This window comes from Phyllostomus discolor, chromosome 10 (assembly GCF_004126475.2).
Source record: "Phyllostomus discolor isolate MPI-MPIP mPhyDis1 chromosome 10, mPhyDis1.pri.v3, whole genome shotgun sequence".
Classification (NCBI taxonomy): domain Eukaryota; kingdom Metazoa; phylum Chordata; class Mammalia; order Chiroptera; family Phyllostomidae; genus Phyllostomus; species Phyllostomus discolor.
In genome coordinates, this window is record NC_040912.2 from 45,563,035 (window position 1) to 45,587,741 (window position 24,707).

Genomic DNA, 24,707 nt, shown 5'->3' on the forward strand with positions numbered 1-24,707 from the left:
TATATGTACCATAATTCAGAATGAAAATCTAAATGATTTCACTATAGTTTGATGAAAATACTAAGAATGTTAACATAGGCAATAAAGGTTTTATATTTATTCAGATTATTTCCTGCTATTATTGGCATAAAGGGTTCTAAAGGTAATAGAGCATTTTACATTTTCTATGAAAAACTGTTTTATTATAAATTCCAGAATATATTAAACCAATTGACAACCTTAGGTTTGAACTAAAATATAGAATAAAGCCTGGCTATAAGATCCCACATTTGCCAAATTCATAGGTCTTTAATCTACTATGAATTCTCTGAGATTAAATAAATTCATTATATCCATAAGGTCTGTATTTGGGATGAATTCTCTGATATTTAATAAGGGATGTACTAGAGGTAAAGACCCTTCCACATTAATTTATATTCATGAGGTTTATTATCAGTATGAGTCCTGTGATGTCTAGCAAGGTGTGTACATTGACTGAAGGCTTCTCCACATCCATTACATTTACAGGTTTTCCCTCTATCAGGAGAGCTTAGGGGAAGGTAAAGGATGAACTCTATTTGAAAGCTTCTCTGAATGTACTAATTGCATTTCAAAAAGTTATGTTCTTCTTTTGATTCTCCTGTACTTCATTTAAGTTAATTTCATTTTAGAGTTTTTATTACACATATTATGTTTTTTATACTCTCCCTGGATTAACATTCATAAAAATATTGGCTTTAGAATGGTAAACAGCATTCAGCTTCCTTACCAATAAGACAGAAATATGACCTACTCTGGAGAATGTTTACAGAAAATAATGTATTGCATGGGACATTATACTATCAATCAATGTCAGTTTCCTTTTCTCCCCCTCTGTAAACCATAGTGCTATTTAAAAAAATATTACATGAAAGCAGAAATTAAGATGAATGTCTAAAATATAATAAGTGTATATTTTTCATACTAGAATAAGCAGAGAAACAATCCTGGACAAAGTTGCAGTACAGTATGTAAAATGTTTTTGCTTAAATATCTTTAAGCAAGGAGATACTTAGCTGAAAGTTTGCATTTTTTCTACCTGTGGGTCTTCTGTATTGAGATTTGGGTCACAATCTACCTGGGCCCCTACATTTATTACAAGTTTGTTATCTGCCTGTCAAAGTGTGTTTTGCTTTAATAAAAATAAACATGCCTATTAAAAAGAAGACCCATTTAATACAATGTTAATTTAGACTGGCAATCTATTTTCAATTCACTTACCCTGAATTACAAGCTTAAATAAAATCCCTCTTTAGCTTTATAAGTATTTTGGAAAAAGTATTCTAATCAGGGGTAACATAATTCTGGTAGGACAGAGGGAATAATTTATAGAAAATAATAAGAAAATGCCCAAACTGTTCTAAAGAGTTCTAAATTTAAAGCCTATTTTTAATAAAATAATCAACTCACATTGAAAAGGCTATAATTGGAGATTGCTTTCTCTGGTCTATATGCAGTTTTAATTTTCAATGGTTATATGTAAGATTCTTTGGTACTATCTCTCTAGAACAAGGAATAAAATATAAAATCATTTTATATTACTTTTTTTCTTAATTTTATTAGAGAGCATTCAATTTGAAGAAAGACATTTCATCCCACTTTGCAAGCAATGTCTTTAAAATATATAACTAACATCTGCATTTTGGTCTCTTTATTAAATTACCTATCAGAAACTAAGTTGTGACTGACCTGAGGAAACCATTGTCTGTGCTAAAATTTTTTCCATAATTTTGGATTAATTATTTTTAAATATATTTCTCGAAAGAGCTTCTTCAGAGAAAACTTATAAATCAGCTATCTTAATAGAGTATGGATGGTAGTAGAATGGGACTACAAGACTGGAAGTTGGAGGGAATTGGAAATAAGTTAGCAGTTCAGAGATTACTCTCTCTGACCATTTGAAAAGAGTCAGCAAGGCCAAAGATGAGAATGGAAATTTGGTCCTAGGATAAATCATGTTTCCCATCTGTCATCTTTTCTATGTCTTGCTGGTGTGTTAAAATTCTAGGTATTCTTTCACATATGGGAAGTATTTGCCACTACTAGCTTTTTATTTTTATGTTTTATTTAGGAAAAGATTTCATAGAAGTGATGGCTATGGCCTGAGAAAAGACACTTGCATAAGTCATTCTAAAAAGTACAGTTGGAAATATTTTTTGAAGTTTATTTATTATTATTATTTTATTAAGTATATTTTATTGATTATGCTATTACAATCATCCCACTTGTTTTCCCCTTTGCCTGCTTCCACCGGATACCCCAATTCCCTCCATTAATTCCCCCCTTAGTTCATGTTCATGGGTCATACATATAAGTTATTTGGCTTCTCCATTTCCTATATTATTCTTAACACTCCTCTATTTATTATTATTATTATTTAATTGTTACCCAAGGATATGTCTTTAAAAAACTGATTTGGAGAGAGAGAGGAAGGGAATAGAGAGAGAGAGAGAAAGAGATAGAGAAAGAGAGAGAGAAACATTGATGAGAGACAGAAACATCACATCCATCTGTTGCCTCCCACACTCACAATGACTGGGGACTGAAACCCTCAACCTAGGTATGTGTCCTGACTGGGAATTGAATCTGCAAACTTTTGGTGTATGGGATGACACCCCAACCAACTAAGACACCCAGCCAGGCCTTTTTGAAGTTTAAATAAATTCTATTTGTTTTTTATTATGATAACAATATTCTCATTATTGAAAAATTATGAAATATAAAGACCAGAAGGAAAAATCACCCATAATCACATTACTCCAGAGACAAAAACAAATAATATTTTAGTATATTTGCTTCTTATATTTTTACATGTATATTTCCAGAGAGTTGTAATAATGGTGTATGAATGTTTTTGTATTGTACCCTTTTTCACTTACATTAATAATGTACATGCTTTCCAGGTTATTATTAATACTTTATAACAGGCCATATAATATTTTTATGTACATGACAAGCTATAGTTAGTCATTATTCTATTGTTGAATTTCAAAATATAGTAATAGATATTTATATTATTTAGCCTACTTTGTGGGCCTGAGGGATTAAATTTTCAGCCTCCTAATGCTTCTGGATATGTTTTAGAGTGCAGACAATCCCAAGCTATTCTTTCTAAGGTATCAGAGTTTTGTTCTTCACACAAATTCCTGGATATTCAGGATTGTCTTGTGGTCAGTGTTGATGAGGTCAACTACCAAGGAAGGAATATGGAAAATGAAGACATATTGAAGAAGTGGGCATATGGATATTTTAATGCCAGTAACCTACTCTGATATTTTCAACAGAAAAATCCTATCACTGGCTAATGTTGCCCCAGGATTTCAGGTATCAAATCACTTGAGAAGAATTCAGATTTCATCCTCTTTTTCCATATGACTTCAGTAAAGAAGGTCGTCTCAGATGGGGAGCCAGTGGCTATATTTTGGATGCTCATATGGACAGCTGGTTTGTAGAGGGGAAAGGGGCAATTAACCAATTCAAGAATGGCAGTGCCAAGGGCAAACATGTTGTGTAAATATGCTGCAAATTAAAAAATGGCCTAGAATGCATATGAACGAGTTCCAGAATAATTTTAGCATGTCTAACTAATCCTATAGAGCTTTTTTATTTGCAAACACTGTTTACATATTTTTAAAGTTATTTATTTATTTATTTATTTATAGAGAGGGAAGGGGGGGGAGAGAGAGAGAGACAGACAGACAGACAGACAGACATCAATGTGTGGTTGCTGGGGCTGTGGCCTGCAACCCAGGCATGTGCCCTGACTGGGAATCGAACCTGAGATACTTTGGTTCGAAGCTTGTGCTCAATCCACTGAGCTATGCCATACAGGGCTATAATTTTTAAAGATAAAAATAATTTGCTTAAATAGAAAGCAATGTTAAAGAGGTTCCAAGATGGCTGCAGAGTAGCTGGAAGTTCTGTCCACTTGCTCCCAGCCCTGGACTGGTCTTGCAGCTCAGCTACAGAGCAATGAACTCAAAAGTCCAGCTGAGTGTGAGTGAGGGCAGGAGTGAGTGAGTGTGAGCATGGAGTGTGTGGGTGTGTGTGCAAGTATGCATGTGTCTGTCTGCCTCTAAGGGCACTCAGGGACAGATGGCTAGGGCTCTTCTGGTGGAACTGCTGCCACTGCCACCCAGCCCAGTGTATCTGGCTATGCAGATTTAGAGCAGGAGCTAATCTGAGGAAATGACAATATGCTCCTTGGGAAGAAGCCACCAGAGTGGCCACACTTTGGTGCCCAAACTTGTCTCTGTGTCCTCTAACTTGGGCAGGGCCACACACCCTGATGGCCACTGGGAGATAGGGTCTGTGGGCTGTGGCACAAGCCAGGGAGGGGGCTGTTGCCTCTCAGACCCTGGGAGCTGCTGGAACTGTGAATGAGGCAGAGTATGAATGTGGAGGCTGTGGTTTGGCTGAGGAGCTGGGAGCACTGGGGGAAGAGAAAGGTCGCTGGGGTGGCACTGGCTGTAGAGACCATGGAGTGAGTGCAGCAGTGGGAGCCCAAGTGGGAGGCTCATTGGAGGGAGTGGCATGAGTGTCCTGCCACCATCTAGTCTTACAATTTTGCTGCTGGACACTTTCCTTCCTTTACCCACCCTATGAGGAAGATATGAGACTTGAAAGAAGATGATGTATACAGGATATAATCTATGGACTTGGGAGAGAGGGGGAGAGGCATTGGTGTGAGACACAAGCATCGAGAAGGGGGTGGACAGGGCAGGGGAGAGCAATGGAGGAAAAATGGGGACAACTGTAATTGAACAACAATTAAAAAAATAGAAGCATCAATAGGTGGCCTCCTGTATGTGCCCTGATGGGATGCAACCCACACCTAGAAGTCCATTCAATGCAGAAGTGGTCCTGGTAGGTGTTGAGCCTTTTAGTCAGCCAGACAGGGGCAAGTTCCCATCAATGAATGGGTGAATAAAAATGAGGACTCAAACACAATGGGGGGGTCCACAAAATCTACACAAGGGACATTCCTAGAACATCCAGATCAGAAGATCAAGGATTCTGCACCGTGGGTACTCTCTGCTCTACAGAGAGATGAAAACTGCTGGAGAAAAATGTACCACCTCTTTTTTTTTAATTCTTTTTTTCCTTTTCCTCAAAGGGGCAAAGCATAGGCTCTGTGTTTGTGGCTATACACCTTGGGCTCCAGCAAGGGGAGGGTGGTGTGGATTGTAGTTGTGTGAGGTGAGTCTGGAGTGGGAGGAACTGGGGAGAGTCTTGGCAGAGCAGCTGTGGGATTTTGGGGGCCCAGAAACATCTGAGTTCCACAGTGGCCATCTTTCTTGAGAAGACCTAGTTCTTCCCAAGGGAAAATTAATTACTTTGCCCTGTGGGAAATCGCTCCCCACACTCCCTGGAAATCCCCTTGTCACAACCTCTGAAATCCTGTTTGCCTCACTCAGCAACTTCTTTTTTGATATATTTTTTGATATTTTGTTTTGTTTTCTTTCTTTTTTTTTCTCCCACCCTACATCCTAACCTGTGCTGAGGAGACAGTATAGACTCAGGGTAATCAGAGACTGGTGGTAGGTGTAGCCAATCCATACACTATCCTGGGAGACAGACTTGTATTTTCCCCTCATGGGAAAGCCACAGAAACACCCTTCTGGCACGTGGCAGACACAAAATCTGTGTTCTGGAAGCCTACTAGGGGCTCTGCCCTGCCAAGTACAGGGAAATATCCCAGTTAGAATCAGACTAGTGGCTCAGAAGAAAGGGAACACACACACTATCTTTCTTGAAGTCTGAAAGTCACCTGCTATGAGAGATCCAGAAATCACAGCCCCCTATTTCCACCAGAAGCCCTCTCAGAAACAGTCAGGTCTGTGGCTAGTCTAAGATTGACAGCAGGCCAGCAGGCAGAGACAGGCAGAGGTGGATCCTGTGGTGACTTGGGATATTTGCTAACACACCTCTGGATCCAGTGCTGGTAAATGCTAGCTTTTCAGAGCAGCTTGACCCACCCTGGGAGCAGCCATACCCAGAGGAATCAGCCACAAACAGTGGATCACCTGAAGATTCAAAAAGACAGCCAAGAGCCAGATGTGGATAGCATCTGACACTGGCTTACAGCAGAGTCAAACATCACAGTGATACATAAAGAAAGAGAATTATAGGCCAATATCTCTGATGAGCAAATGCTAAAATCCTCAACAAAATACTTGCAAACTAGATCCAACAATACATTAAAAACATAATACACCATGAACAAATGGGATTTATTCCATGGATGCAAGGATGGATTGATTTGCAAATCAATAAATGTGATACATCACATAAACAAAATGAAAGACAAAAGTCACATGATTTTATCAATGGATGCAGAAAAAAACATTTGATAAAATCCAGCACCCATTTATGATAAAAAGAATTGGTAAAGTGGGAACAGAGGGAATATACTTCAATGGGCAAACATCATACTCAATGGGCAAAACCTAAAAGCATTTCCCTCAAGATCAGGAACACGACAAGGGTGCCTGCTTTCACCAATCTTATTCAATATAGTACTGGATGTCCTAGCCTCAGCAATCAGACAAGATGAAGAAATAAAAGGCATTGAGATTCGAAAGGAGGAAGTAAAACTGTCATTATTTGAAGACAACATGATAGTATACATAGAAAACCCTATTAACTCCACCAAAAAACTACTCAACCTGATAAGTGAATTCCACAAAGTGGCAGGATACAAAGTAAATATTCAGAAATCAATGGCATTTTTGTATACCAATGATAAACTATCAGAAAGAGAAACCAAGAAAAAATCCTATTTACTATTGCAACAAAAACTTAAAAGTACCTAACAATAAATTTAGCCATAGAGGTAAAAGACCTATGCTGAGATAACCATAGAACAGTGAAGAAAGGAATTGAGGAAGATACAAATAAATAGAAGCATATACTCTGTTCATGCACTGGAAGAATAACATCATTAAAGTGTTCATTCTACCCAAAGAAATGTATAGATTCAGTGCAATTCATATTAAAATGATGTTAATCATTAACCAATGGCATATTTCACAGATCTAGAACAAATACTTCAAAAATTTATATGGAACCAAAAAAGACCCTGAATAGCCACAGCTATCATGAGAAAGAAGGTCAAAGTTGGAGGGATCACAATACCTGATATCAAATGATACTATAAGACCACTGTAATAAAAACATTCTGGTACTGGCATAAGAACAGATATATAGATCAATGGAACCAAACAGAGAGCCCAGAAATAAACCCATGTTTCTAGGTCAATTAATATTTGACAAGTGGGGCACAAGCATATGATGGAGTAAATATAGCCTCTTCAACAAATGGTGTTGGGAGAACTGAACTAGCACATGAAAAAAAATGAAACTAGATCACCAGCTTATATCATATACCAGAATAAATTCAAAATGGATAAAAGACTTAAACATAAGTTGTCACACCATAAAAGTCCCAGAGGAGAACATAGGCAGTGAAATTTAGGATACCCCATGTAGCAATATTTTTGTCTCCGTATCTCCTCGGACAAGGGAAATAGAGGGGGAAAAAAAACTAAACAAATGGAACTACATCAAATTAAAAGCTTTTGCATGGCTAAAGAAACTACAAGCAAAATGAAAAGGGAACTCACTGTATAAGAGGACATATTTGCCAATGATATATCAGACAAGGGTTTAATCTCCAGAATATATAAAGAACTCATATGAGTCAACGCCAGGAAGACAAACAATCCAATTAGAAAATGGGAAAAGGACCTGAACAGACACTTCTCCAAGGGGGACATACAGAGGGCCTATAGGTGAATGAAAAAATACTCAGCATCACTAGCCATTAGAGAGATGCAAATTAAAACCACAGTGAGATACCACCTCACACCTGTCAGAATGGCTATCATTCATGAATCAACAAACAATGAGTACTGGTGAGGATGTGGAGAAAGGGGAACCCTAGTGCACTGTTCATGGGAATGCAGACTGATGCAGTCACTACGGAAAACAGTATGGAATTTCCTCAACAAATTAAAAATGGAATTGCCTTTTGACCCAGCAATTCCATTGCTGGGAATATACACTAATAATCCTGAGACACCAATTCAAAAATATTTATGAACCCCTATGGTCATAGCAGCACAATTTACAATCGCCAAGTGTTGGAAACAGCCTAAATGTCCATCAGTAGATGAACAGATTAAAAAACTGTACATTTACACAGTGGAATACTATCCAGCACAAATAAAGAAGATGGAATTTCTACTCTTTGTGACAGCATGGATGGAACTGAAGACTGTTATGCTAAGTGAAATAAGCCAGTTGGTGAAAGACAAATACCATACGAGCTCACTTATATGAGCAATCTGATAAACACAATAAACTAATGAGTAAAATAGAACCACAGACATGGGGACAGGGATAGACTGACAGCTGCCAGGGGAAAGGGGGTGGGAGAGAATGGTGGAAAGAAGGGGAAGGGATTAGTCAGAGAACATGCATGAATGACCCATGGACATGGACAATGGTGTGGGGATGGCTTGTGGGAGTGGTGGTAGGCATTGGGACTAGACAGAGGAGGGCAAAGGAGGAACATTGAGACAACTGTAATAGAATAAACAAGAATAAAAAGATACACAATAAAAAAGTAAAAAAAAATAAAGCAATGTTAGAACCAGGTTAAAAGCAAAACAGAACAAGTTAGAAGTAGTATGTGTCTTTTAACAGCTTGCAACAAGTTTACTCTCATCTAGTTTAGCACCTTTGTGGTTTCAATAGATACGCACTTATCATTTTAACTAGTATAATTGTCTTTTTTTCTTAATGACATATTTCTGTGGTTTATTTAGGGGTTTAAATGGCCCATTTAATTTTGTTTGTGTTTCCTTTATATCTCATTAATGAATATGAGCAAACTTTCTTGAGCTCTTTTCTGGGCATGTCCCATTACTGATAGTAATTAGAGTTGGAATAACAACTAATGTTTAAAGCTTTTTTGCTAGCTTATTATGTGCCATGTGTTTTACAAAGTGCTATGATATATTGTTGCATAAAATACCCCTTTATATGGGATAAATTTTATTTAATCTGGTTTAAATATCTGATTTTAATATGCCTCCTTGCTTCTTTTGCTGCATTTGCTTGGAATATTAGTTTCTCTTCCTTGACTTTCAACTTCCTGTGTTATTTTAGTTTAGGTCTCTCATAAGTAGAGAATATATAGCTGATTAAAAAAAACTTACTGTGAGGATCTCATTTAGTAAATGAATACAACTCACACAAATGTATCATTACTGATATGTTTACACTGATTCCTGCCAAATTGTTTGCTTCCTATTCACTCTGTTATTTATTCACTTTGTTTCACTTTCCTGAAATTTGCTGGACTAAGTCCTCTATTCTGTGTTAACCTAGTGTTTTTGAAGTTTTTGAAGATAAACCTGTGTTGGCTTATCTGATTTTTTCAACACACATATTTACATTTACAGTTTTGTATTAACATTGCAAATTAACCAAGATGTCTATCTTCACTACAGGCAAGTTAAAAACTTTGGCAGTATTTTACTTCCTTATTCTCCCTCTCTTTTTGTCAACCTCTCTTTGTACCTCTCAGCTGGGCTTGATTCCAAGTTTTTAATAAACTTTTTCAGTAACAAGAAGGTGAAGGGATTAACCAAAAAAAACACACATACATAACACATAGACACTGACGCGGTGTGCTGGCAGCCAGAACAAGGGGGTTACGGGTGGGTGGAGGTAGGCAAAGGGGGAGAAGCTGCAGGGGGGATAGAATATCTTTGCTTGGGGCAATGGGCACACGATGCAGTGAGCAGATGATGTTTTGTTGAGTTATACACTTGAAGCCTGTATGGCTTTGTGAACCAGTGTCTCCCCAATAAATTCAATTCACAAAAACAACCACCACCACACATGTTTATTTAGACTGAACTACAAACCTCAATTTTTTACTTGGTTATTACTCTTTTTTTGACTCTCAGATCTCCTCTTGAGTTAACTTCCAGGCATACACACATCGTCTAGCAATTCTTCCACAGGGTAAACTTTCTGAACCTTGCACCTCTGAAAAGGCTTTTATTTTCCCTAGAAAGAATGATATTTCTCCAGAGAATTTTATGTTCCAAATAATTTCCTCTCAGAAATTAAAATAACTGTTTCATTTTTAAAAACTTAGGCATAGTGCTACAAAGGAAAGTACAATGAATTTCAACTAGAAGCTTTTAGGATTTCCTCTGTTAGTTTCTCCCAATGAGAATTTTTCCACTCACGTTGCTAAGTGTTTTGATTCAGAGGTTTTTTTTTTCTTCCTCTTTTGTAAATTTCAGGAACTTTTCTTCAATAATAAATATTCGTTGACTATTTCATTCAATATATTCCCTCTGACCTTTCCTTCTGGAAGTCCTATTATTTCTAATATTAGAAGTCCTGTTATTTTAATGTTTAATGCACACTGCCCATCATTTACATCTCTCTTTCTTACATCTAACGACCTTAGTTTTGGAAATATATCAAGACTCAAATGTCCAACTCATTAATTTGTTATTCCCTTATGACTATACTGATATTTAGGGGGAGAAAATTCTCCAAGTTTGTTTTCTCACATATTTTTTATTTCTTTACAAAATCTGTTTTAATTTCACAAACACTGTATGCTCTCTGACTCCTCTGAGGATATTAATTATACTCCTCATAAAGTCTCCATTTTAGTTTGTTACTTCCATTTCCTCAGCTCTCAGTTCTTTAGTTTGATGTTTATTATGAAGTTGATTTTACTCAGATTTGATAATTCTAGATCATTTGTTTAAATTTTTTTCTACTATTCTCTCTTAGTTTGGGTACATAAATGGCCACCAATGGGGAGGATAAGATGAGCCCTTGGCTGTGGACAGCCATGGTAGCTCCTCATCCCTTTCAGGTTTCCAGTCTCCTGGCATTGCCCTGCTTCTCCTTTCCAAGTGTCCACATCTACTGCTTGTTCCTAGGGAAAGATCTATGCTGGAAAGTGGGTGTAGGGAGGGCCCATTACTTGGCAGGGCCTACAGCAGCACCTCAGAGTCGCGTCCTATTCTGCGTCCAGCATCACTGATCTGGAGCAGCACTGGGACACGTTTTCTAGTGTCTTTTTCAACATGTATTTTGGGCTATAGTTTCCTCTTTCCAACAAATTCCTTTCTCCTCTCTATTTCTTTTTTGTGTAATCCTTAATTTCTGATACAATTAGGCCACACTTCCTTGCTTTATAGAGTTATTACAGATAAATTCATTTGCTCATTTTCTGTAATGTCTAATATGGGTAGGTGGGGAAGACTGTAACACGCTGTCTTTATTCAAATAATCTAATATCCATTGCATTTGTGGAGTTGTTCTTTAACATGAATACTCTGGTGACAGCAATAAAAAAGATTTTTAAAAAAGAATCTGAATAGTAAAAACATACAATGTTACCATTTTGGCTGAATGATTATATAAAAAAATCCATATTATAGCAATGCATTTTTCCTTATTTTATTTTTGTAAATATATTTTATCAGTTATGCTATTATAGTTGTCTCATTTTCCCCTCTTTATTCCACTCCACCCTGCACATCGTCTCCCACCAGCATTACCCCCTTCCCGCGTAGTTCATGTCCATGGGTTGTTGATATAAGTTCTTTGGCTTATACATTTCCTATATTATTCTTAACCTCTGCCTGTCTATTTTCTACCTACCATTTATGCTACTTATTTCCTGTACTTTTTCCCTCATTTCCTTCCTCCCCTTCCCCACTGATAATCCTTCATGTGATCTCCATTTCTGTGATTCTGTTCCTGTTCTACTTGTTTGCTTAGCTTTGTGGGTTTTTTTTTTTTTTTAGGTTTGGTTTGTTGAGAGTTGTGAATATGTTGTGATTTTACTGTTCATAGTTTTTATCTTGTTTTTCTTAGATAAGTACCTTTAACATTTCATATTAATAAGGGCTTGGTGATGATGAATTCCTTTAACTTGACCTTATCTGGGAAGCACTTGATCTGCCCTTCCATTCTAAATGATAGCTTTGCTGGACAGAGCAATCTTGGATGTAGGCCCTTGCCTTTCATGACTGGGAATACTTTTTTCCAGCCCCTTCTTGCCTGCAAGGTTTCTTTGGAGAAATCAGCTGATAGTCTCATGGGAATTCCTTTGTAGGTAACTGTTTCCTTTTCTCTTGCTGCTTTTATGATTCTCTCCTTATCTTTAAACTTGGCTAATGTAATTATGATGTGCCTTGGTGTGTTCCTCCTTGGATCAACTTCTTTGGGACTCTCCCAGCTTCCTGGACTTCCTGGAAGTCTATTTCCTTTGCCAGACTGAGGAAGTTCTCCATTGTTTTTTCAAAGAAGTTTTCAATTTCTTGCTCTTCCTCTTCTCCTTCTGGCACCTCTATGATTTGGATGTTGGAACGTTTAAAGATGTCCTGGAGGTTCCTAAGCTTCTCCTCATTTTTTTTTGAATTCTTGTTTCTTCACTCTGTTCTGGTTGAATGGTTATTTCTTCCTTCTGGTCCAAACCATTGATTTGAGTTCCTGTTTCCTTCACTTCACTGATGGTTCCCTGTGTATTTTGTTTTATTCCAGTTTACATAGCCTTCCCATTTTACCTCTATTTTGCAACCCTATTTAGCCATTTCTGTGAGCATCCTGATTACCAGTGTTTTGAACTCTATATCTGATAGGTTGGCTATTTCTTCATTGCTTTTTTCTATTTTTGGAATTTTGATCTGTTCTTTCATATGGGCCATATTTCTTTGTCTTGGTGTGCCTGGTATATTGCAAGGGATGGGGACTTAGGTATTTGACAAGGTGGGGCAACCCACATTGCTGTGTTGTGGCACTGTATGTGGGGGAAGGGTCAGACAGGGAACAAGGCTGCTTGCTCGGCTCTTGGCTGGCTTTCAGTCACTTTGCCTGCTATCCACAAGCAAATTGGTCCATTCTGGTGCTGGTTTCCATGTGGGTCGGTTAGTGTACCTTCTGGGACCCTGTGGGTCTCTCCAATAAACACTTCTGTGAGGCTGGGAGTTTCTTCCACCGCCTCAACTCCCACAGGTTTTTTCAGTCAGAGATTTTGAGGCTTTATTTCCTCATGCTGGAACCCTGAGTTGTGTGGTTTACTCCCTGTTTATCTGCACACAAGTGATCCTCCCAGTTAATCTGCACAGAAATGTGGGACTGCCTGCTCCACCAGCCACAGCCTGTCTACCCATGCCGCCATCTTGGCTGGAAGCTAATTGCAATACATTTTTCTACAAAGTCTCCTCCCACCTAAAGACAACCTCAGTTAGGTGAGATATGATAGTTGTTAATTAAATGATGTGTTTGTAAGGTTAAGCCAAAATTCAGAAAGAGTCACATAAATTAGCAGTGTATCTATTAAAGTTTCTTTCTTGTAGAAGTATCAGATATGCCTTCTTTAGGAAAAAGAAGAAAGGCTTTAAAGTCCCACTTTAAAAGACTAAACCTATCAACATTAGATTTGGGAAAGTGTAATGACATGAAAGGCAAAATACTCTGATTCAATGGTAGGAAAACAGGGATATTTGAAAAGGAAGGTTTTTAAAAAAGTCATAATGCCTTACTGGCTTTCTTTCTTTCCTGCTATTCAAATGAAATGTTTTGAAAATATTATTAGAGAGGACTACATATCCTATTTTCTCTCTCATATTTCTTACAGGAGAAAAACATAGTTAAATTGTTTTTAAAAACTGACCTCAAATCTATAGAATTCAATCAACTCAATCGGTCACTCATAAATATCATCTGTTTTCTGTTTTAGCAGGTGAGCCTATAATAACAAATTATCTAAGTGGTGATGGCCAAGGAGAAGAGTGAGACAAATATTCTGTAAACCTGGTTGAGAAAACAAAACACATCAAGAATTTCAGTATGAGATTCCTAATCTGTTTTTCTTTGTCAGCTTTTACCCTAGGTAAAAGTGCTTCACATTGATTTGGTTTTGTGACAGGAATTTCCTCCTGAAGCTATGATAGAAAATTATTACACAGCATTCTTCCCTAGACCAATAAAGCAGTATTTGGGACTGTGGCTGTGGGGAGGGGACACACATATACACACATACCACTACAGACTAAACAGCATTTTTATCATCACCCCAATTGCCGAAAATACTAGGTCCTATCATTATCCCTTTATACCTTTAGAACATAATGTCAGCTTAGTAACTGAGCCAACAGATGGGAGCATAAGCCAGGTAATTCTGCAGGGTGTGGCCTGATATCCCAGGGGAAGAGCTGTAAATAAACCAAGGTGTGGTTGCTAGAATAAACTACCTTTAGAATTTAGATGAATTAATTAATGCATGATGAATGTATACCAATTAGAGTGGCATGGGTGTTTTTGTCAAGCACAATATCCTATGTTATTGGAACAGAAACCTACTGACAATGCCGTAGCCTGAAAGTATCATCCTCTTCACTGTGACTGAACCCTGAAACATCCTTAGTCCAGAGAAATGGCCAAAAAGCCTAACTGAAACCACCTGAGTCACAGAGTGGCTGGCATTTGCTCTGATGTTCCTCTCTGTCCATACTGATTTTAGCTCTTTCTTTTTTAGATACAAATACTTTCAATTCCTTTCTTGTTTATTTGTTTTGATTTGAAAGATGAATGATTTGGTTTAACCATAAATTCTCTTATATCATTAGTGCTCTGTGAAAATGAAATGTCTACTCTGTTAATTGAAATATATATATAGTAAGCTGTTTCTGGACTAGTACATTAATTTTCTAAAATATGTTTAATTTCTTCCATTATCAACTCAACTGCTTTCTAAGCTTAATTCAGGAATGAGTTTTGTGTGTTTATCTCTGTTGTTACTAGCAGAGATGGTTTCTTCTGTGCTTTTTAAAAAAGAGGAAGAGGGCATTCTGGGAGAGGAAATATGTGAAAATAAATTTTCTCTGTCCTCAAAAGAAAAAGAATAAATGGCACTGAAGACCAAGTTTTCCTGGAGAGAGAGAGATAAGGAGAGGAGGTGAGAGAGAAAAAGACAGAGAAGATGGGTTGATGTGAAACCATACTAGTGAAGGTGAAAAACCTGGGTTTCTCTCTCTGCTTCAGAGGGATGAGGGAAGATCATCTGAGTCCCCAGAAAATGCAAGTCTCACTGAAGTGGAGGACTTTTCACTGCTGCATGGATGATCTGGGCTTGGAAAAATGAAGGGGTGGGGGTCAACAAATCTCTTCTATTTCAAAATGTGGGACCCCCTCATAGGCAAGCTACATAATTAGGAAGGGTATTTGAATTGGGGTCAAAAAGAAAGAACTGATTTCCTGGTGATAGATCCTTTATCTCCAGTAGATAGGTAAAGAAACCTTGTGTATGTTGTCAGAGTTCTGGAACCCCACCAAAGCCCTTAGGTCTGTGAATTGAATGGAATGAGCCCTGTGTATTGTAAGGGTTACAAAAAAAGGCAGCCTAATGCCTGTGTTGATCCTGAGGTTAAAAAGAGAAACAGCCGTTGCTGGTCCCCCAAGGAGATGTAGAGAGACACTGGGCACTTCAGGGGTGACAGGAGCCTAAAAGAAGGACTGTGGACTGAAGGGCCCGAGCATTAGTGCTAGGCCCAGAGAGGTCAATGGTAGGCCCTGAGAGGGTGGCAACCCTCAAAGTGTCACCTGCCTTCAGAGGCCACACTGTCCAGTGCCACAGTTTGGACCTGAGAGACATCCCTGGGGCAAGGAGGAGCAGAGCTGTCAGCCACAGGCTGCAAGGGGTAACAGCAGTGGCAGCTCAGGCTGCAGGTCAGATCTCCCTCTTACCGAACATGAGTGCACTTCCTGGGCAATGCCAGGAAGTGGGGAGCCCAAGAGAACAATATTCATCTTCTTGCCACTCAGTCACAGAGAAGTTCCATCCTGTTTTGATTTAATTTGTTGTGATCAGAGAGATATAACTGTATCTCAACTGTATTATGGAGAAGTTTCTCACAATTAACAGTAAAATTACTGCTATTTCATATTCATTATGAAATTATATTTAATGTTATTTCATTCATCTTCATTGTAGTATTAGAAACCGTATACTAAACAATAGGAGCTGGTGTTCTGAGTACATGTATTTATTGCAAAAAGAAAGCCAAGTGAGAACCAAGAAACTTCTAGAATTTCTTCCCCACTTATACTACCCTATGAATTTTGATTTTCTGACCTATTAATATTTTTAATTTGAACTTATGAAAGTGCTACTTGATTAATAGAACATATCTCAGGGACATTGGATCCAAAAGAAAGCACACAGCTCAGAATGGCCAGAATATACTACCACCGAACCATTCTCATTGCTTCGGATCTCTTGTACTGTAATCTCAGTCTCATATTTCTCTTTTAAAAATATTTCAAAGATAGGCACTGGCTGGTGTGGCTAAGTGGATTGAGTGCTGGCCTGAGAACCAAAGGATCACAGGTTCAATTGCCAGTCAGGGCACATTCCTGTGTTGTGAACCAAGTCCCTAGTACGGGGTGTGTGAGAGGCAACCACACATTGATGTTTCTCTCCTTCTCTTTCTCCTTCCCTTCCCCTCTCTAAAATAAATAAATAAATCTTTAATTAAAAAAAATCTCTTTCCTTAAAGAAATATCTCAAAGATAAACTTCATCCCCTAAATAACTTTTAAAGATCAGAACCACAATCCACTGAAAATCAGATAATCGATAGCTAAATCTCAGATTTCAGGGAGACAACTGAAAATCTCAATGTAATAGTAGTGAAAAGATTTCATATTCTATACAGTTTGAAAATAAAATCTTTCTCCCAGTAAAAGCTGAATAAACACAGATGATATCTAAGTGACTGAAGAGAAAAGATATTTACAGTCATAAATGTTTAATATGCATAAAGTAGTTGATTACTAAAAAAGAATGTTTAGGTTAAGTGTAACACTTTTGGCTTTTCTATTCTAAGAATCATCAGTATTGATTTAACTATGCTTTGCTGTTTAACAATATGCATTTAAAATATGTCCAGGGGAATAAATGTAAGTGCTATACACAGCATGGGAGATAACAATTACTTACCCTGTAGGTTGGCTCTCAAATTCTTCTGACCATTGCTCTTGAATATCCTCCGTAGAAAGATCTACATCCCGGGTGGTGGCAAAATTAAACTCACTGCCTTCATTTCCATGGAAATAAATGGAGTTCCCATCTGACTGACAGCTATGCTGTAGATAAAAAGAGAGCATGGGGTGGCTGTTGAATTGGTTCTGTAGCTGTAGCTGTCTTACTCATGTATAATTATAATTTTTAGAAAAGTCATTATATTATTCCAAGATGGAGTCTCAAGTCAAAAGAGCTTGTTACCTTTTTTTTAATCTTGTTTAATTCAATTACAATTTCTAACTTACTAAGTTATTATAAAAAAGAAGTCAAGAGGCCATTTGAGCTTTGCCATCTCAGCCTTCAGTATGAAACAAGAATATTTTAATTAGAATAATTTCCCATCTTGAGCATAGTCCTTGTTGTGGGAATTAGATAATGATTTGTCATATATTTTCAATACTGCAGTTATGGGCTAAATTGCACTGACCTTTTCAATATTCCATATATATCTAGCTTGTCATTCAAATCTTTCACAATTTGCTTATAAATGGGATATGAGTAGAATAGCCAGCTAATCAAAACATGGAATACAGAAAAGGTCAAAGCAATCCCTGATATGATCATATATTCTCAGCTACCTTCTGAGTAAAAGTTTCTGACCATACCTAAGAAGTGTATGATATCCCCAATGAGGAGTTGAGGGATCACAGACTTCATTATTCTCCAAAAGAAAACTACTTTTACAAAAAATTTTAAAAATTTTCTTGTAATAATTTTTAACCCGTTTTTTTCAGCTTGAAGTGGATAGTCTAAGGCAAGAGCAAACTGTGGAGCTGAGTAAACCAAATACTTTTAAAAATATGATAAATTTTCATTAATAATTTTTTGGTTATAAGTCATATATAAAGAAATGCTAATAAATGAAAGATCAAACATCCTTTTAAGTTATATACTCTTAGAATGAAATAGATATGAAGAGAAACAGTTGGGCAGAAAATATCAGTTAGACCCAGTGACTGTAAGTTCTGTAGGGTGGGGGCCATGTCCATTTTATTCTGCATTGTAATCCAAGTCCTGGCACAGTGCTTGGCATATAGTAGGAATTCAAATATATTCTTTGAATAATTCAATAAATTAATGGATGAATGAATGATACAGTTATGCCTTTTCAAATAATCAGTCTTTAGGGAGAACCCATTATGTGGAAAGCATTATGGAAGGCACTGGGAGGAAGGGGTTTATAATAAAGTATAATAATATATAATCTTTGCTCTAAAAAAAATCCCAGTCTAGCTAAGATATATCAAAGATAGGTCTCCATCCTAGGCAACATATGTAAGTGCTGGTGAGTGAGAGACTAGAAATCACTGTGTCCAGGACTGATATAGGTGAGCAGGTTCCATAAATGAGCAGGACTTTAACAGCCTTAAAATAAAAACTAAATATCCAAGTTGGATGACAAATATGAATAAGTGACAAAGGTGATAAGTAGGCATGATTTTCAGAGTCAGGTCTACGGTCTAATGGATCTTCAATGATAGTCTAAGAGATCTCTACAACATCTTGGCATTGGTGTTCTAGAATGGAGAAAAGATGTATGCAAAAAAATGCTTTATGACAATTAAGCTGGTAAAATCAATTGGGGAGGAATTGGACTACTACAGTGAAGAGTAAATAAAGCCTTCAGAAGTTCCTGCACATTCAAGTCAAGGCATATGATCTTCAGGGAGTCATTTCACAGCATTAAGATGTTAAGACATACCCAGTGGGCCTGTATCATCTTAGATATACTGTAGTGTGTGGCATGTATCATCTGCCTGAGAAACTTCACACCACAATAAATACAGGTTATTTATGAATGCGATACTGAGCTCATTATATGCACTCTTTAACCCACACGCATTGATCAAAACTAGGATTCAATTTTATTTAATAGTAAATAGACACTGTCAAGTTATGAAAATGCAAGTATCCTTTACTACTGCACATCCTTTAAAGACAATAAATGCTAAGTAGAATAATATAGATGACTTTCTTAATAATAAATCCACTTAGCTGTAAATTTTACAATTATGTTCACATTCTAGAATCCTGAACAACTGTGGCCTATGTCTGGAAGTAATATAAGGACTCTGATATCCATGCAAACAATACATTACCATTATTTAAGGAAATGGCATATATGAAATATTAACACATGTGGAAATAGAATAATTTATATTATAATTTAAAAGGATATATTTGTGTAATAAAAATAATGACAAAATTAACATGAAACCTTGGTCATATATGTCTAAATATCAATTTAATTATTTCAATTTTGGTTACATTTACCTCAGAATTATTTAATATTTTAGGACTGTGTGATACATAATTATGTTTCACCACTCCTCAAAAGTTAATATTATTAACATATCTGATACATATTTTAATTTTGTTGAGATTGAAATTTTATGTAAAAGATCAAATCATCATAAAACTGGATAGCATATTGTTAAACTTGTTTCACAAAATTAAAATGTCTTGATGTTTCAGAAAACTAAAACTATATTTTAAATGATATTTATATTAGTTATTTTGCTGCTACAAAACACATTTGTAGCTGAATTGTACTATTGAAAATTATCTATTAAATATACATTTTTGTCACTATAACTGCAAAAGTTCCAGCATGGGAAGCACAAACCTGGAAAAATTTAACACTCACTTTGAGTATTAACTAATTTTCATACTAATATGGTCTAAAAATTAGTAGGATCTGTCTTTGGCAAGTTTCCACAAAGGATGAAATGGTTTACTTTTGTAGTTTTATTATTTTTATAGGGAAGAAAGTGTTCTTTACCAATCTGTAGTAAAAGAACCATACTCAATACCAAATCTAAATTCAAATGAACAGGGCAGTGGTTTATACCAGTCAGTGTTCATTTTGCACCGAAAACATCTTAATCCTACCCGTCAAGTTTAAGGGTAGACTCACAGTTAGCTTTATTCTCCCTCCCCAACTAGACTCAATGTCCTTTGGGTGTCAAGGGAGAGAAGTATTGCTTTTTGAATATTCTCGTCTTCACAGTCTACGTGCAATGCCACATTATTGAACAAAGATTGTGACAAACCCAAAGTAAACAGCCACAGTTCAAGAGGAGGTGGCTCAACATTTTCTATCTCATAGTAAGATAGGGCTGTCATTATCTGAGCAGCAGGACCTGCAGATGAACAGAGCCTACACCCAGGTGGCTTGCTCTGTTCCCCACCACACTGAGGAGATCAGGTAGGATTTCTGTCTCAGCCATTCTGAGTAGAAGCCAATGTTTTCCAAGTTCGAAATAAGGCTAATATGAAGCAGCAAGGTAATGTTAGGACTACAAAATAGGGGATAGTCTGTGAAACTGGTGAACTCCTAAGACATCTGAGCAGGAATGGGCCAATTGAGAAACTCATTATATATAGCACTTGTACTCAAGAATTTTGTGAAGGGTAGGGGACAGTTCAGGGTTCTCATTCTGAGGGTTCATAAGATCATTACAAGGCAAGTTTAGAGTTTTGTGTTAATTCTATTTTAGGGTGGGTCACAGGGGGCTTAATGTTTTAGAAAGGGTCTGATCTCCCAGATGCTGCTCAAACTAAGAATTTACATCTGAATGCATTTGTTTTTTCTTTCTTTTTTTTATTGTTGTTCAAGTACAGTTGTCTCCAATTTCCCCCCACTACTCTCCCCCACCCCAGCCATCCCCACCTCCCTCCCTCAATCCTATCCCCCTTTGGTTTTGTCCATGTGTCCTTCATATATGTTCCTGAAAACCCCTCTCGCTTTCCCCCTCATTATCCCCTTCTACCTCCCCTCTGGTTACTATCTGTTTATTCTTTTTTAAAAATTTTATTTTAATTGATGTTCAAGTACAATTTTCTCTCTTTTACTCCCATACCAGCCCACCCACCCAGGCCTCCCCACCTCCCTCCCATTTCCACCTGACCCTAGTTTTTGTCCATGAATGCATTTGGATTGAGATGGAGTCCTTGGGTTTCAGCTTGCTTGATATTGCATATCTGCATCTGAATGGGAATCATGGCTTGCTTGATTACGTAGGGGTTATTTGAACTTTCTCCTAGAATTTACCTCAATTAATTCAGTACTTATATGAATCAAGCTGATAAAGACTGAGAAAGAACAAAATGCTGGAAAACCAAAACAATCAAGATAACAAAGAATGAAAACTCAGTTATTATCCACAAGGCATTTGGGGATTGGAATCAGAAGCATGTACCAGTACTTTTTTCTGTTTAATGGCTACATGATTTTGTATAAGTCACTTAACTCCTGTAGGTCTGTTCCCAGGCTGTAGAATGGAACCAATAATATCTATTCCTTAGAGATGGTGTTAGAAGCACAAATAATATTATATGTGGAGCTGCTTTTTTGAAACTTCTAAGTGTTATAATTGTTATTTCTGAATATATGCATTTTTTCTAAAAAGAAGCTATTATATTCCAAACTCTTAGCAGTAGGAGATAGAGAAATTGAAGGCTATTTAAATCTATTTTTATTTGTGTTTCTCATTAGAATAGTCATTAAAATTCTTCAGATCAACTTAAAACCTTTAGTGAAATGTAAAAAAAATATTTTTCACAATACATATGGTAAAGATACTGCACATACTCATTCATTTTCTGTGCAGATAGATCATCAATTAGAAATTTAAAAGCCCTTCAAATTTTGGCAGATTACCAAACATTCTCCTAAAATAGGAAAACTTAACCATGCAACATGTCTGTTGCCACTTATCTTACTGATGTATTGTATAACATCAATGCACTATGTTGAAAATCCAAACAAAATGTGCATTGAAAGTACAAAAAGAATTTCAGAAAATTGCTCTCAGTAATTTCACTACCCAGATGTTTTTATTCAGCATTTATGCATACTCATGTCATTTATATGCAATAACAATTAAAATCTAAACAACTTCCAAAGACAGTTAAATGAGCTCTTGCCTATGATAAAAAGTAAGAATATTTTGAAATTTAGGACTATTTTATTTTGAGTACAGTAAAAAAAAATCTATCAGGCATCCTTGAGAAAATTATTATAAATAGCACGTGACTTCCTGAGTCATAGCTTTTGATTGACTTATGGTGAGTATAAAATAGGTAACTAGCATTTATTCTGCTAGTGAAAAGTGAAAGTATAAATTCTATAGATGGCTCTAAATATTTCTATTTCTAGTCCTCCTAATATACATTCATTATAAGTATTTTTACTTTGTTGCATTATTCTAGTATTGATTAATGACATACAAGTACTGAAGTTGCCCAGTTATTAAAAATCCCTTAAATATAGTCTTTATTTGTTTCTATTTGTCAATCAAAAATATTTTCCTACTTTGTTGTTTATGGGTTTCCTTTACTTGAAAAGCAGAACACAGTGTAACTAAGTGACAAGAATTTGCCATTCAGAAAAGCATCAACAGGAAACATCAGTGCAAATTCCTCAATATAACAAGTCCTTGGCTGCAATTCAGGATAGCATTTTTCTAAGGTTGTTCCCTATACTCTGCTGAAAATGTTAATGACTTCACCTCTGTACTTGTAAAAGTACTTCCAATCACCTCCACCATAGCTTAATTAGGTTTTCATCAAAGATGAACACTAAGGCACCTCTTAATATTATCTCCCTAGGGTCTAATGGCCCTGATGATTCTTTCAAGCATCTGTAGCCTTGCAATTTATTTTTCTACAATATCCTTTTTTTGCTGAAGTGAGTATATTGGGCATTTGGGCAATGCCAGCTTGCAGAGAGCTGGTGGCAGATGGAATGAAATCTGCCTGGTATGCTTTCCCCTCCACATGAGCAGAGCGCCATCCATTTCCTCCATTAAGGAGTTGTCACTCAGCCCACCCAGCTGGAAGACCGTTTTTTGATAGTCAAGCTGGCTGGTGGCAGACAATTCAAATACAAAGTGCACTTTAAAAGGAAGCTAAAACATCATTTGTAGGAAAATTGAAAATGCATGGCTTCCACCACAGCCAATTTTTTAATGACTGTAATACTTTAAGTGATTATTTTTGCCACTTCAGATTGCTCCTTAGAGAGGAGAGGTTTTTTTTTTTTAAATTAAAATCTAGGCAATGCAAACAGATGAGATATGAGGAGCAGAGAAAAGAGAAATAAGAGAAATAAAATTAATTAAAACAGCATTGTTGGCAGAGCCATAAATTAGCCACTATCTCACTGGAAATAAACTCATATATTGGTATATGAATTTCTGGATTAAAGTGAGATGTGAGACTGAGTGACTGGAAATTCACTGACTTATAGCCTGCATATCATTGTGTTTCCCAAACCTTTCACTATGCTATAGATTTACCACATAGAAATACTTGTCTCCTATATCCTTGTTCAACAGTCTTTAAAGGTTCAAACTTTCATACTATTAAAAAAACAAAATAGGAGGAGAATGATTTTCTTTATGAAGTAAAATGAATTTCTGTCATTTTTCATATTTAATTTCTAGGAAATGTAATGCCGCTTAAAAACCAGAAAACTTGGCTATGAACACAGTGCAGGGGCAGGGGCTGAAGTGCATTTTCTCTAGTCAACACACTAGATCCACCATGGTGAGTGAAATTTAGGGGGCTTAAAGAGTGTTTTTCCTAGCCCTGGCTGGTGTAGCTCAGTGGATTGAGCACGGGCCATGCACCAAAGCATCACAGGTTCGATTCCTAGTCAGGGCACATCCCTGGGTTGCAGGCCAGTGGGGGTCATGTAAGAGGCAACCACACATTGATGTTTCTCTCTCTTTCTCCCTGCCTTCCCCTCTCCAAAGAAAAATAAATAAAATATTTTAAAAAGAGTATTTTTCCTTATTATCTCTGGATTCATTAAACATTCACATTTGAGCCACTTTATACTGAGATTTATAAAGATTCAATTTATAATATACTTTGTGACAAGTGTATAATTACTTGGCAATAGTTATGACAACTCTAAAATAGCAATAGTGACAGATTTAAATTGGAGTAATGAGAGAAAGAATAACAATGTAAAACTCCATAGGGCAGTTGTTAACCTTGTCGATGGGGATCAGCTTGATTTTCACAATGTATTAGGTTTTCAGACTTGCCTTCTCAGATTAAGGCCAAGCATGCCAAGCACAACATGGAAGGCTGCAAGATACTGAGGAATAAAAGGACCTGCTTTGTAGTAAATATCTCTGTCTATGAAAAATGCAAGCTGTTAGATCTTGAGGAAGCTTCTTGATCCCTCTGAGCCTGTTTTTCCATTTGTGAAACGGGGGTAATTTTGAGACTTAGATGAGATATTGTGGGTAACATGCCTACTAAAGATTGGCAAATCTTCGGAAATCAGTAAATGTTAATTCCCTCCACTGTTTTGCTCCATCTTCATTCATTCATTTAACAAACCTTACTTTAATGAATGTCACTATGCAAGTTATTGTTCTGTGTGCTGTTTAGGTGCACAGCTGATGGAAAATGTAACTGTGTTTTTGATGTTCATGTAGAATAAAATAAATTTCACTTACTATTATTGTATTAACTTAAGTAGTGATTAACTATGTCAGCTTCAAATCAGAAACAAACAAAAATGGGTACATTAG

General features: G+C 36.7%; 1 protein-coding gene across 5 annotated transcripts in view; it reads right to left on the reverse strand.

Moving 5' to 3' along the window:
- RELN (reelin) overlaps positions 1–24,707 on the reverse strand; it is a 567,213-nt gene that overhangs the window by 207,622 nt on the left and 334,884 nt on the right. For all 5 annotated transcript variants that reach the window (XM_036010728.1, XM_036010729.1, XM_028525327.2 and 2 more), the window contains exon 11: positions 17,071–17,216. In XM_036010728.1, coding sequence (XP_035866621.1) covers positions 17,071–17,216 — 146 coding nt within the window. The remainder of the gene's footprint in view (positions 1–17,070; positions 17,217–24,707) is intronic.